The sequence below is a fragment of the Mastigoproctus giganteus genome, chromosome 14, assembly GCF_048544385.1.
Source record: "Mastigoproctus giganteus isolate SK-2022 chromosome 14, ASM4854438v1, whole genome shotgun sequence".
Classification (NCBI taxonomy): Eukaryota; Metazoa; Arthropoda; class Arachnida; order Uropygi; family Thelyphonidae; genus Mastigoproctus; species Mastigoproctus giganteus.
This window is the reverse complement of record NC_143588.1, coordinates 89,854,805-89,870,257: the sequence shown is the minus strand read 5'-3', so window position 1 is coordinate 89,870,257 and position 15,453 is coordinate 89,854,805. Positions and strand designations below refer to the sequence as shown.

At 35.9% G+C, this 15,453-nt stretch overlaps 1 protein-coding gene across 2 annotated transcripts in view; it reads left to right on the top strand.

Annotated features, from left to right (window-relative positions):
• LOC150075335 (inactive rhomboid protein 1-like) overlaps positions 1 to 15,453 on the top strand; it is a 332,829-nt gene that overhangs the window by 59,058 nt on the left and 258,318 nt on the right. For both annotated transcript variants that reach the window (XM_090389103.1, XM_090389102.1), the window contains exons 2-3: positions 9,710 to 9,968; positions 13,710 to 13,830. In XM_090389103.1, coding sequence (XP_090245229.1) covers positions 9,727 to 9,968; positions 13,710 to 13,830 — 363 coding nt within the window. In that variant the 5' untranslated portion in view covers positions 9,710 to 9,726. The remainder of the gene's footprint in view (positions 1 to 9,709; positions 9,969 to 13,709; positions 13,831 to 15,453) is intronic.

The following is a 15,453-nucleotide window of genomic DNA, read 5'->3' as shown; positions in this document are numbered from 1 at the left end:
TGGCACTTTTCAGAGAACTTCACTACCCTGATTGTGGTACCACATTTGGTATGCTATTTTGGGATTATTGCTACTCATATGCAGTTCCTTGCATTTGTAAATGTTAAACTTTAATTGCCACTTCTCAGCCCATATTCCTAATTTTTATAGATCTTGTGGCAGTAGCACATCCTAATTACCTTCATTAACCACCCTGCGAACCTTCATATCAGCTGATTGACATATAGCCATATGGAAACTTAGACATTAAGCTTGATATGTCTTCGTAGCTGAGTGATCAGGAGCGAGAGTGCAGTAGCACATGCTCTTTGAATAGACCAGGATTCAAGCCCTTGACTGCAAAATATGGTCAATCTACTAATCTGCGCTAGACCAGTGTGGCAGATTATGGTCCATTTTCCTCAACATCAATTGTTGAGGAGGCTTCCATCCTGCAGTAGATTGATAATGGCTGCTGCTTATGCCTTCATCAATATCATTAATGAATGTTGTAAACAGTTAGGCCCCTGCAATCAGGTTAATTAATCAGCCTCATTTTGACTTATTTTACTTTCTGTTACCAGACATTCAGGCTTTGTTGCATTCTTTTTCTACAGATATTTCCTTGGACATTATTCATTTTAATTAACATTTGTAAATCTCCTTCCAAGCACCACTTCGAATATGTGCATCAGCTGTTCAGTTCATTCTAGGCTCATCTTTGAAGCTTGCAGAACCAACTTTTCTTTGTCTTTATTTCTTATACTTATGTTCTTTGGAACAACCTTTTTCTAATGTATTTACTGAAAGTTTCACCTTCAGATTTTCTGCCCTTCTGTCTTTTCAATCCATGGCCAGCCCATATACACTGAGTGATCACTGAATTATGACCACCCCTATGAAAACTGAATGCGAACTGTTGACCATGTGAGGTACGAGAGTGCTCAGTTACTCGATCTACATAGCATAGATAAGGTGTCAGTGGTTCAGTAGGTAGTAAAATTCCGAACGTGATGGGTAAAAGGAAGAATTTGTCGGACTTTGATGAAGGACAGATCATGGGAGCTTGAGCTGGTGCCTCGATTTCCCAAATGGCTGAACTGGTAGGGTGTTTGAGAGCCGCCATTGTTAAAGTGTACCAGGACTGGTGTCAAAATGGTCAAACAACAACCCGATGGCAAAACTGCAAAGGTCAGCGAAAGGTTGATGTTAGAGGTGAGCACTGGGTCCGACGACTCGTACAGGCAAACAGGCGCAGCATTGTTGAAAAGTTGGCTACCCAATACAACATGGGTAAACCCGGAACAATATCTGGCGTGTCCATGCGTCGCATGCTTGCACGTATGGGCTATACCAGCAGACGACCCCTACGGCATCCTCTCCTAACCAAGGTTCATTGGCGTAAAAGACTTGCCTGGTGCAAATAGCATACAAGTTGGACGTTAGAAGACTGGAAGAAGGTGTGTTGGTGAGATGAGTCATGTTATGTACTCGACACCATGGATGGTCGTGTACAGATTTTGCGTCAACAACATGAGGCTCTTGATCCATCATGCATGGTATCAAAAGTGCAGGCCGATGGAGGCGGTTGTATGGTGTGGGGCATGTTTCACTGGCAGGAACTTTGACCCCTGGTGCATGTGGAACAACGTATCACTGGTCTCCCCTATTGTCAACTGCTTGCTGACTGTGTACATCCCACTATGTTACACTTTTTCCCCGAATAGCGATGGTGTCTTCCAAGATGACAATGCGAGCTATCAGGCACTTGTGCAGGAATGGTTTGAGGAACACAATTCTGATTTCCAGCATATCAGTTGGCCTCCGATTTCCCTCGATATCAATCCCATAGTGCAGAAAGGCATATCAGGCGTCTGGATACACCAATCACCTCCATACCTGCCTTGTTAACCGCATTACACACAGCTTGGTTGGCCATACCTCCTGAATACTTCCGACATCTTGTTGAATCAATGCCCTGTCGGATAGCTGCTGTACTGAGAGCAAAAGGAGGATCTATGAAGCATTAGGTAGGTGATCATAATTCAGTGATCACTCAGTGTATGATACTAGGTTACTGTATGCTCTGGTAGCCTTTTGTGTTTGGGGTTACTATTTTAAAAAAAGTACCCTTGATTATTTTTAAAAAAATCTTGAAGTTAAATAAATCATTATTATAGCCATGCTACACTTAACAGTATTAAGTGTAAATATTCTGTAATGTAAATAATAATATTTTTAGTTTAGTATATGAATACTAATTTTTTACAATTGCGGATGGCTTGTGCTATACAAAAATGTTCCCTATTCTTGCTTTCAGTTTATATAATTGTTTTTATATTACATTTCTTCATTTGTAAGATTTTGTTGCCTGATTTCCCTTAGAATAAATTTTTGTCTTTTGATGGAAGGATTTATTTGCCTTAATTTCTCGACATAGTACAGGGGTCGGCAACAGTTTTTGAGCGAAGAGCCATTTAAAAAAAAAAAAAAAAAAATCGGAAGAGCCGCATCTCAGTTGAAGCTGGGAGGGAGGGGGGGGTTTAAGAAATGGAATAGAGTGGGAATGTGTTTAAAAATATATTTTGAAATATTATTTATTAATACTGAAAAAACACAACAAACACAACCAATTAGGTATGAATTAATGTGACTTTTGCGGCTGAACTTCTTGAGCGAGTCTCTCAACATCAAGCGAGTATGCCATAATTTTCATCTTTAAACATGCTGAGAGATTCGCATTGTTCAGACGGTTTCGTGATTTATTTTTAATATAGTTCATGTTCAAAAATATTTGCCCTCAGAAATTATTAACCTATTAATATATTGAATACAATTGCGAAAATTTTTGAACTCCTACTTTATAAATATCTTAGTTCCTATCTTCACCCTTTTATTAATAATCATCAGTATGCATTTCTTCCCAGGAAATCAACTGTTTCAAATCTTGCCTTGTTTTCTCTTTTCCTACAAACTAATTTGGACAAAGGAAATCAAATTGATTCGCTTTTCCTTGATATTTCACATTCATTTGACTCTGTCCACATCGATCTTTTGCTGTTCAAGCTGTCATCTTATGGTCTATGATCGCCTTTACTAGATTTGCTTGATTCACTGCTTAGAAATCGTAAACTATCCGTAATAATTGATAGTACTTCATTAACTCCATTTACTGTTTTGCAAGGTGTTCCTCAAGGCTTGCCATTGGGTTCATTCTTCTTTATTCTTTATACTAATGATCTGTCAACCTTATTTCAGTCTGTTAATGTTGAGTGGCAACTCTATGCAGATGATATTAAACTTTACAAAGTTATTTGTTCTTCAACTGGCAGTGATGAACTCCAATCCTCTCTTGATTCCCTCTCACTCTGGCTCAATAAAAATAACTTGTTTCTAAACGCGTTAAAATGTAAATTATGTCACTTTCGGTTGAATCGTGTAGTTAGACCCCCTCCGTCCTTGCTGATTATTATATTGGAAACTCTTTAATTGCAAATACTTGATATGTTCAAGGATTTAGGTGTCCTATTTCGATATGACCTTCATCCCTTTTCCCACGATCACGTAATATCTCACACTTCTAAACTTCTTGGATTAATACAAGCATTCTTCCTATATTTTCAAGAGTGACAACGTTATAATTCTTCTCTACAATCAGCTTATTCTTCTCATTTTTGATTATTGTGATATTATTTGGTCTCCAAAACAGACTTAAGAGAATTAAAATTAAATTCTTATGCTTTTGAAATCACCATGCCTTTCAACATTGAAATTATAGAGCTCTTTGTCATCACCTCAGAATTGTTCCTCTTTCTGGATGACAACTCCATGCGTTTCTTTTTGTCTACAATATCATAACCTCTGTTATCGATTCTCCATCTCTTCTTGAACAAATACCTTTTGCTATGCCCCATTTGAATTCTCTTTATAAAATTAACTTGTCATTGCCTGTTCCTCATACTCATCACTTACTTAGTAGTCCTCTGTTTCGTTTCCTTCAGGTATTGAATAACTACCGATTTTACACTTAATCCATCTATCTGTAAGAATTTGCTCATTACTCTGTTTTCTTAATCATAATTTCGATATATTTTAATTCTAGTTTTGTATTAATTATTACTATTTTGTATTTTCTGTAACTCTTAGCACTGTCACTTTTATATTTAGGGTCTGTGTGCCTCGTGTATGAGGAATGTGTATGTATATACAGCAGTTCCTGTTTTACGAGTTTTTTTTTTTTTTATCAAGTATGAACAAAATTGAAAATACGAACATTAATTGAAAAAAATGAATCTTAAACATTCATAAATACCGCATTTCAAACCACATGTGTAGCTATACAATACAGTGTACCCCGCTTTACTGTATTAATCTGTTACCATCGTATTGTGAAAATATCATAATGTGAACCCAATAACACATTGTTTTTTGGTAATTCATTCCACGACCTCGGAAGTTGAAATTTTCGCTATATAACTCTCTAAAAGCTTGTTTTTATAGTGTAAATTGTATTAGGCCAATTCAAATCATTAAAATGCACTACACTTTCATCATTATGATATGTTCTGTTATAAGAACCAATTTTGAACGGCTTTGTGATATTTTTCTAAAGCACATTTCTGCAGGTCATGACCTAAAACAATTTGCACTTTCCGGTTTATTAGGCTTTTCTGTTAGTGCAACCTATTATAAACTTGTAGTAAACTATGTTATTGCATTTCCTGACTTTACGAGTTAATTCATTCTTGGCATGTGCTCATAAAGCACATGCTAAGAATGACACAGAAGCCTATGATAGATACAAGTTGACATGCAACCAAGTTACAAAGGAGGTTAGGCAGGCGAAGGCAGATTACGAGAAATCCTTGGCAAGGGATGCAAAGAAAAACAGCAAAGAGTTCTTTACTTATGTGAACTCTAGAAGGAAGGGGATGAATCAGATTGGTCCACTTGATATTGATGGGTCAACTGTTGATGATCCTGCTCAGGTAGCTAACAAACTAAATGAATATTTTGCATCGACATTCACACATGAGGAGTTATTCAGCAAGGGGAATGCCAGAGGTGTATTCAACTCTAGCAGTAAGCTACAGAATCTTGAAATAACTGGGAGTAAAGTGGAGGAGAAACTGTTGAAGATAAACACAAGAAAGGCACCCGGGGTGGATGGGATCTATCCAGTTATATTAAAGGAGGCAGCAAAGGAAGTAAGCAAACCCTTAGCCATAATTATGAGAGCTTCCTTGGACTCAGGGGAGGTACCCATAGACTGGAAATGTGCAAATGTGACCCCAATTCACAAAGGAGGATCAAAGGCTGACACAAGTAATTATAGACCTGTGAGCTTAACTTCTGTTCCAGGAAAATTAATGGAGGCACTGGTTAAAGAAGCACTGCAGGATCATTTAGACAAGACTTCAGTTATAGCTCAGACACAGCATGGTTTTGTTAAGGGGAAGTCTTGCCTAACCAACTTGATTGGATACTATGATGCAGTCACAAAAGAACTGGATGCAGGGAATAACTTTGATATTATATACTTGGATCTTAGAAAGGCTTTTGATACTGTTGCACATGGAAGACTGCTACACAAATTGGAGCAGTGTGACATTGGAGGCAAATTGCTGCTATGGATAAAGGGGTGGTTGAGGGGGAGAAGACAGAGAGTGGTAATCAATGGACACTGCTCATCGTGGACTAATGTTATTAGTGGAGTCCCTCAGGGCTCAGTGTTGGGTCCATTATTGTTTTCTGTATTTATAAATGATATTGATGATGGTATATCAAGCTTAATGTCCAAGTTTGCAGATGATACAAAGGTTGGCAGGGTTGTCAAGGACACTACTGACACTATGCTGCTGCAACAGGATCTGGAAAGGTTGAGCAGATGGGCTGAGAGGTGGCAAATGAAGTTTAACATTGACAAATGTAAAGTACTACACATGGGAAAAAGCAACCCCAGAGCAACGTATCAACTCTGTGGTACTACACTGACAGTGGTAGAGAATGAAAGGGACTTGGGGGTGATTGTGCAGGCAGATATGAAGTTCTCTGAGCAGTGCAGACAGGCTGCAAGAGTAGCTCATGGAGTATTGTCAATGATATACAGGAATTTTTCCAGCAGGGATAAGGAGGTGATTATTCCATTGTATAAGGCAATGGTCAGGCCACACCTAGAGTACTGTATACAGGTCTGGAGGCCTCATTTCAAGAAGGATGTAGAGCTGCTGGAACGAGTACAGAGAAGGGCAACAAGATTAGTGAATGGAACAAAGGGGGTGCTCTTACGAAGAAAGGCTTAAGTTTTGCAAATTACAGTGTCTGGAGACTAGGCACCAGCGAGGTGATCTGATAGAGGTGTATAAAGTCTTGAATGGTTTAAGCATGCTCAATGCTGATGGGATTCTTCCTCTAGCTCAGAAAAATCACCTGAGAGGGCATAAATTCAAATTGAGGAAAGACAGATGTAGGATAGACGTGCGGAAATTTGCCTTTAGCCAGCGGGTGGTTGGTTGGTGGAACAGACTGCCATCCCTTGTGGTGGAGGTTGGTAGCCTAAATAAGTTTAAGGCTCAGCTGGACAGGTATCTTGAACGAACAGAGGGGTGAAGTGGAAGTGGGTTTTTTTTTTTTTTTTTTTTTTTTTGGCTGATGCTGCATAAGCTTGCTTTCTTGCATCAAATGCCTCTACTAATGCTAATGCTAATGCTAATTTATTTCCCATAGACATTTTGCATTTGCGAAAATACCAATAGCTGGAATTGTATGGTTTTTTACTTTATTATGGTGAAATGTGTTTCCCCTTTACTGAAATCTTCAATCATAGAAAAAACATGAATTTTCAGAATCTTCTCTTCATTCCTTTTTTTTTTTTTTTTTTTTTAAGCTTTGTAAACTTGTTACCCCATGCAAATCATGTAGTTGTAATTTGTGCGTTTCGTTAAAAAATTCTTATGCATGCTGTTGAAATTTATAAGGAAAGAGAAGATTATCTTGGAAATAAATGCCTCTTGAAGCAATTCTGAAGAAGACAACTCTGTGCAACAAACCAACAAGTGCCGAGCCAATATGAGTGATAAACGAGTGTGCATTTAGTCGATGATGATGATGAAGAATAAACATTCTTTAACATTTGTAGGTCATAAATAATTTCTCTATTATAATTTGCTTGATTTTACAGGCTATATTTTCATTTCAATCCTTGTTTAAATCAATCATTGTTTAAACATAAACTAATTAGCTAACTAATTTCATTGTTGATAACATAACCCCTATTTTTAACATTACGTCTATGGGAAATAAATTCCCGCTTTACGAGTACACGCTAAGAATGAATTAACTCGTAAAATCAGGAACTACTTGTATATAAATAAATTCGTTGAACCAAAAACTGAGAGAAGTCCAACCTCAAATATTTTCAAATTTATATAAGTGTCCGGTAAGCTACTTCAAGCATCGAACACAATTTGGTCTTGCTTTTTCAATTCATCTATCGCCGTCCATTTGTGTAGAATTGCAAGGGCAGCCTTTTGCCTCTCCAAATCCTCAATTTCAATTTTAAGGCATATTTTAGTCTTGCGCTCCACATGTCCTTGATTTTTAAGTCCTCTTAACTCCATTTCAAATTGTACTTCATATGGGCTAAAAGTTAAAGGGCCGCATGCAGCTCACAAGCTGCAGGTTGCCGACCCCTGACATAGTATGTTTTTGCTTGTACAATAATGTATGCTTAGTTTATAAAATATTGTGTCAAAAAATTAGTTTTCATTTAATAATTTTGGGTAATGTAGTAGTACAAAAAATTTGTAATAGTTAGTAGTGCAAATGATGTAAGGAAGCAAGCTTATATAGCATAACCAAAAAAAAAAAAAAAAAAAAAACCTACACACTTTATCCCCATACCCTCAAAGAATTTCTCTTCCTTAAATTTATTCAAACCATCCACTTCCACAACAACAGATGGAAATCTATTCCAGCAATCAACCACCTGCTGGCTGAAAAAACTTCTGCACATCTATGTGGTCATTCTTCTTCAACTTGAATTTTTGCCTCCTCATGTTTGTAATCTCAGCAAGAGGAAGAATGCCATTAACATCTAGCTTTCTCAGTCTTCATTCTACTCATTGTGTTCTATAGGAATACATTATTGATGATAAGCAAGGTTCCCAGTATTTGGTTTGGTTTTGTTATACACTGAAAGGACAGAATTCACGGGATACCTGGTTCCTGGGCAATGCAAAGCTGTCATCCCTCTCGCTAGTGGACGAACCAACCACTTGGCAAGTATATAGGTACACTGCATTCAAGTAGACAGTAATTTGATGTCAGTATGGATAAATATCGTGAGTTAACCGACTTTGAAAGAGGGATGATGGTGGGTGCCTGGCACGTGGGTTACTCTGTTGCGGAGGTTGTACAGAAATTGCACTAACCCCATTTGATAGTATCAAGAGTGAATTGGGAATACGTCATATCCGGAATAACATCTCATTGTGGATAGCACTGTGGGAGGAAAAAGGTGGTGGATGAATGTGGCTGTCGACATCTGTCACATTGTTTCAGCCAACCAGAGAGCAACAGTACCATAAATCACTGTTGGCTTCAACGAGGGAGGTGCCAGAAACATCTCCACCAAGACCATCAGGCAATCATTAGCCACAATAGGTTATGGGAGACCCCGACCCACCAGAGTCCCATTGTTAACACTACAACACAGGACTCTACACCTCAACTGGGCGAAAGAACATCGGCACTGGACCTTGGATGATTGGAAATGGGTCTCCTGGTCCAATGAGTCCCATTTCCAGTTATTTTGAGCAGACTGGAAGGTGCGTATCTGGCGGAAACCATGCAAAACTGTGCACCCATCATGCCAACAAGGAGCTGTTCAGACAGGTGGATGGTCAGTAATAGTCTGTGGTGTGTTCAACTGGCACATGTCGGGACCTCTGGTATGTCTAGATGCATCTATAAACAGTCCAGGTGACGTGTCCATCCTTGCAGACTATCTGCATCCCTTCATGGTCATTGTGAACCCACAGGGCAATGGACTCTTCCAGCAGGACAGTGCGCCTCCTCACAGATCTGTGGTGACTAGAACATAGTTCGAAGAGCATTCTACAGACTTTACCACCATGGAATGGTCTCCCCATTCAGAGGATATGAACCCTGTGGAGCATCTTTGGGATGATGTGGAATGGTCCATTTGAGTTTTGGATCCTCTGTTCAGGAATGCGATGGAATTATGGACAGCAGTGCAGCAAGCATGGATGAAAATACCTGGGGAATGCTTTTGTGAACTAGTAGACTCGCTTTGTCGTGTGACTGCCCTTATCCTTTTGCCCTTATCTGGGCAAAAGGTGGTCCTACCCATTACTAGGTAGGTATCCCATGATTTCTGTCCACTCAGTGTACTTGATGTGAACATAAGTATGTTTTTTAATTAAAGTACTTATTTTTCTTGTTTAACAACAAATATTTCCATTTTTAATTTTATTTTTAATATATATGGTTTGTATTTTTTAAGAACTTTGACTATTAAAGTAGCTATTTCCATAAAAATATATCAGTGTATTCATATATAACATAGTGAGAATTGTATTTGTTTTTGAGCTATCATCTCCAACTTGTATTACCACTGTGGTTTACTTTGCCACTCAATTTGCATACTTTTTTTTCTTATACTTATCATCTGTTATTGAAACCAGTTAAAAACCTTTTGCTGTGACAGGTTGAAATTTCCCCATCATGCAGTCAGGGACCATTGCTCATCATCAAGATATCACAAACTGTGGTAGAAGAAGAGCAGAAAATCTTTCACATACTGCTTCGGGGCTAATTGAAAACCCTTTGTTTGAAAGGAGTGGAGATAGAGGTATTTCTGGTGGATCACATTCAGTCCCTGTATCCCGACAGGCTTCAGAGCAGAGAAGTAGAGATCGAAGGAGTGCACTACAGAGAGGATTGCAGCATTCAAAAACAGTTAAAGAGTAAGCTGTAGCTATATATTTTACACTTTGTACTTTTTTAAACTCTAATTTCCTATTATTCATGTTGAAATTTAGAAGGGGAATATCTGAGTGGTCAACTTTTACGCTAATTCTTAAAGGGGCTCCAGGTGCCAAGAGCTTTGGCACCCAGAGCCCCCTTTAAGAATTAGCGTAAAAGTTGACACTCCGGGTGCCAAGAGCTTTGACACCCGGAGCACCGAGAAATTGCTCAGTCACAAGTGACTTGTGACTGAGCAATTTCTCGGTGCTTTAAGTGAGATTTTTACAAAGGGATCACCAATTCTTTTAAGTTTCTACTTTTATTGAAGCTCTTTATTTAATACTGGCTTCTCTTTCAAAAAGTACCCGAAGAGAGCAAGGAAGAAAAGTTACCTTTCTTTATATTTTTCTTAGTTTAATTACTAATATTTGCTAGATCACACTGAGCTCTGCTCCTGCTTCCCCATGGTGGAGCCAGAAACCTTGCAGTAAAGCTAATCTGCTATGGGCTAAATGGAGCTAACATGGACAGTAACAGCCTCCCGCCACTTTACCTTACCAGGTCACACAATACAAACATATTTCGCTTTAAAAGTATCAAAAGGAATTCCCACCTTTCCATATAATCCATTCTCAATCGAGCCATATGTGGTTAAAATTTCCCCCTCTCTGATCCAAAAGTGCTTGGAGAATTCAGAATTCAAAAGTGCTTGGATATTGAATTCAGACATTTCCAAAAACATACTTTTGGTAATATTTTCATTTCAATACTTAACGTAATTAATAACGCAAATGAAAGATTATTGCAAGAAGATATTAGCATGTTACAATATAAAACACTATATCCATACGGTCTAAATAATAAATTTAATCAAAAATATATGACGAATAATTTAAAAGATATTTGCGTTTATAATATGTTTCAAATTGCCAAACTTCGTAAATATAATCGCAATAGGAAATATAGTAAATCCAACACATATAAAAGCAACTGAGAACATATAGGAGACTTCATAGATTTATTCAAAATGTGGGACACGGATCCTATAAATATTAGTAAAATACATAACACACTTTTCAGTATTAAACTTAGTGTACTCAAAGCACTAAATAGAAAAACCAATGATTACGTCTTTGTATCTTCTCATCTTATGCACATCATATCAGACATTGTCAAATTCAGATTTCATATTTTGAATGTTAGCAAGCAGCCGGAAAACTCTGTCCTCATCTTATACTTTCAAAATAAATTAATGGATGATTTAGATATATATAAAACTATTAATTTACGTAATGACTTAATAACTTACATATTAATATAAGATTTAGGTATTCTAGACCATTTGGTCTTAAAGCGTGTAACTATAAATCAATAGCTACAAACCTTCACAACACAAAATCGGACAGGAGATATGTGTTTGCCACAAACCTTCTTTTCATAGGTACGTGGATCCTAACCATAATCACATTATAACCGGCAATTTAGATATAATCCCATATCCTGAACTTAGAGATATTTTATCACTGGGTTTTAAATTTCGACCTAATTTACCTGTTAATAAATCTAACTTTAAAAAATTGTTATATCATATGTAAATCATATTGTATAGAAATTTTAAAAAATGAACTACAGTCTAGCCATACATATAAACAGATAACATCTTCTTCTAATATAATAATCAAAAAATTAATTGCATTACATAAAAAATTAAAGTTAAAGTATAATAACCTAAAATATCCATTTATATATGGCATACCCAAATTTCATAAAACACCGATTGCTTTTAGATTCATAACATCATGTAGAGATAGTTATGCTCAATTTCCCAGGAAAATGTTAGAAAAGTTACTTAAAATCATATTAAATAACTTAAATAAAACTATTATAATAAATAATAACTTACCTATTATAAATGCTCTAAAAAATAACAATATTCATCAAATACAAACATTTGACTTTAACAGTCTATTTACGAGCATTAATCTTGATAACTTAAAAGTCGTCCTCCAGAAACTATATTTAGAAAATAAAAATGCCATAAAGGTTGATTTAACCTATTGGGATTCTCTAATAAAATTATGCAGCTTTAATAATTATGTATATGACGGAACATCGTTATACCTACAAGTGACTGGCACCCCTACGGAAAGTCCAGCATCAAGCATAATCGCAAACCTTTATCTACATTATACAGAAAGAGAATTCCAAGATAACCTACTTATATATAGATACGTAGATGATATATGTGTTTTTAATTGTCCACATTTTGTCCAGGATTACAGTAAATTATATCCAGTAGAACTAGTATTGGAAAAAACTAATAATTCCGATACTATAGCAAATTATCTGGATCTTCATATAGAAATATTCCATAATAATAATATAGACGTAAACATATATAATTAAAGAGATGCATTTAATTTTAACGTAGTCAGCCTTACAAACTGGAAATCTAATATATCAAAATCAGTGCATGCTAATATAATTTTATCGCAATGTCTAAGGATTGCTTATATCTGCAATAGTAATAAAAATTGTTCAGCGGGCTTAACAGCGTTGTACGGCAGGTTGATCAATAATAATTTCCCTATCGCTTACCTGAAATATCATTTCAGGAAAGCAATAAACATAATTAATTTCAAAAATTTGTTTTCTGAACCTATTGTTTTAATATAATTTTCAATATAATCGTTATATTTAGTGCATGTATATATGTAAATAGGATACACTTTGCATTCTTGGTGTCTTATGGCGTAGAAAACTTGTACCCACCGGCTTGCAAATTACAGTGTATCTTTTTTTTTTTTTTTTTTTTTTTAATATATATAGTTAAATTCATTTAAATTTACTGAAGTTCACGCTGAGATAACATGCAAATTCAGCTCAGGGTCCTACTATAGGAACGGGTTTGCAATCCCGGGCATACCCGAGCCACAACTTATATCTTGTAATGCCTTTAAACTGTCCTACACTCTTTACTTTTATTTCTCTGAAATTATTAGGGCAATCCGAGGACGTAGGAGAAACCTATACCACTATTTTTCGCCTTTATGGAGTTCAGGTTCTATAATTCCTACTCCTTTAGTTTTTCTTCTTACTATCTGCATGTTTCTCTATGCGTTAATTTAATTATTTATTTTTACCATATCCATCACATAGGGGGCACCACATATTATTTTGACGACTATTACATTATGTCCTAGATACGGTCAATATGTAGTATGTATTATATATTTAATCTTATTGTAATCATTAAATTACGTTCTCTGTCGGGTCAACGATGATTAATATATGCTTACATTTATTCGATTTACATCCGGCCTATTCTGGTTTATATTTCTTACCTTTGATTCTAATATTTCTAAATTTTTTTTTTTTTTTTTTTTTAACTTTTATTATCTTCTTTCGATTTATTTATATATTTGGTTAGATTTAAATTACTTAGCATATATTGATCATCACAGAAACAGAGAACTTCTTGTCGTTTTTTGCCTTCATTCTGGGTGGTTGGCCCCAGTTGAAGTCATCTAGATTGTCGGTAAAAAGCGATAATATAAATATATATATATATATATATTTTTTTTTTTTTTTTTTTTGCGTTTTCTTAGATCCCTGATGGTATTATTATTGGATTGATTTACTTATTCTAATGGTTCTTTATATTATCCTTAATATTATATATATATATATATATAATTGGTTTTGGCATTCATTATTGTTATGTCCTGTTTTTGACATAGATATGTTGCAAAAAGAACTGCATCATTTTTTGGAGTAAACACTGAGACAGAACAAGATAGTAGAAAGAGATGGGTAGAAAGGAGGAAGAGGTTTTTGAGTAAGAAATATGGCCAGTTAAAAGTAAGTAGACTGACAGCTTTATGGTTACCTTTTTCTCTATTATTCTTTATACTTCCCCTAAAAGTAGCATTTCTTAATAATAATAATTCATATTTAGATTAAATCAGGTATTATGGGGTTTAAAATGTGTGAAAATTAAAATGTAATATGTTTCACATTTATTATATGTGAAACATATTACATTTTAATTTTCCATAAGATTAAAATTTTTTGTTACAGCTTTAAAGTTAAGAAAATGAGCACTTCTTCCTGCATTGAAACAAATTTTTATTTTTATTTTATTTCTTAAGAAATATATTCCAAACACATTTTGTATGATTGTGATATGATTCTCTACTACTTCCTCTGCATTCACTTACAAGATAATTCAGATGAAATATAAGAATGTTGGTGTGTGGTTAGGATTTTCTAATATTCTCTAGGTAGGTAGGTATATATGAATGTATATATATATACTAATGACAAGAGTGGCACCCAGCCTTGCGGCTATATAATCTGTAGGCACAGAATCCCATATTACGGCCTGAAATGTAAGTGTATGCATGTGTCTCTGTGGTGTGTAATGGGTGTAAAATCAGGCATCTCTACCACCAGGGAGCAGCCACCATCTGGGTAGATGCACCCCAGCGCATAGAGCCGTCCCTGACACATAGAGCCAGGCCTGTACCACTAACATTGTCTGCACAAAAATGTACTAAAAAAGGTAGGTGAATGAACAACTTGCATAAGATCATTAGTAGTCACAGAAGTCAGCTTCTCTACCAGCTGGGTTTATGCAACTAGAAAAATGAAGCCAGTTGAGTTTATGAACATTAAAATCATAAAGGAAAATTACTTAGGAAAAACTGTTAGGAAAGTTAAATTAGAGAAATTAGAGTTTCAAAGAGTTCTGAGTGAATTGTAGAGTTGGAACGATGATAAAGGCAGCAGATGACTTTGACAGAATGGGTTAAAAAGATTTTAAGAGGAGATCAAAAAGAAGAAATTACAGATTAGGAAGTCTCTGACAAGGAAAATCAGAACAGATATGTGCACAAGTACTACCATTGAAGCAAAAAGAATCATAGAGTGAATAATTAGGGCAATTGATAATTTGGATTTATAAGAAAAAATGAAGTGGACATCATAGATTTGAAATGATACTGTACATATTTGTGAAATGAATTAAGAAGTTGGGAGGTTTAGATCTTTTTGCAGATAAGTTTGTTCTGTGATGTAGATGAGATAAAACTTTGTGGGGGATACAAGTTGCATGGTTGAGAAAATTTTGAATATGACATACACATTGCATTAATACAGCCTTATTTCTTAATTCTTTGACATAATGTGGCCTTAGCAGTGTCTCTCCCTCTGCTCACTAGTTTGACCCCCCCTGGGGGATGAGCCCTGGTATTGTAGGGACAGTGAGATTATACATTAACTGAATCTAATGCCTCTGTAGGAGTAACTAATAGGTATAGACTGGGGAATTAGCAACCAGCTTGCACAAACCATTTTGAAGCTGTACCCTAAAATATAAGGAAAATTGGTTGTCATCATTGCTCATCATAACCTCAAAAGGCCCATATTATGATAGGTGGGAGATGCCAGACCTTGGAGACTAAACATCTTTTCATCACTTCA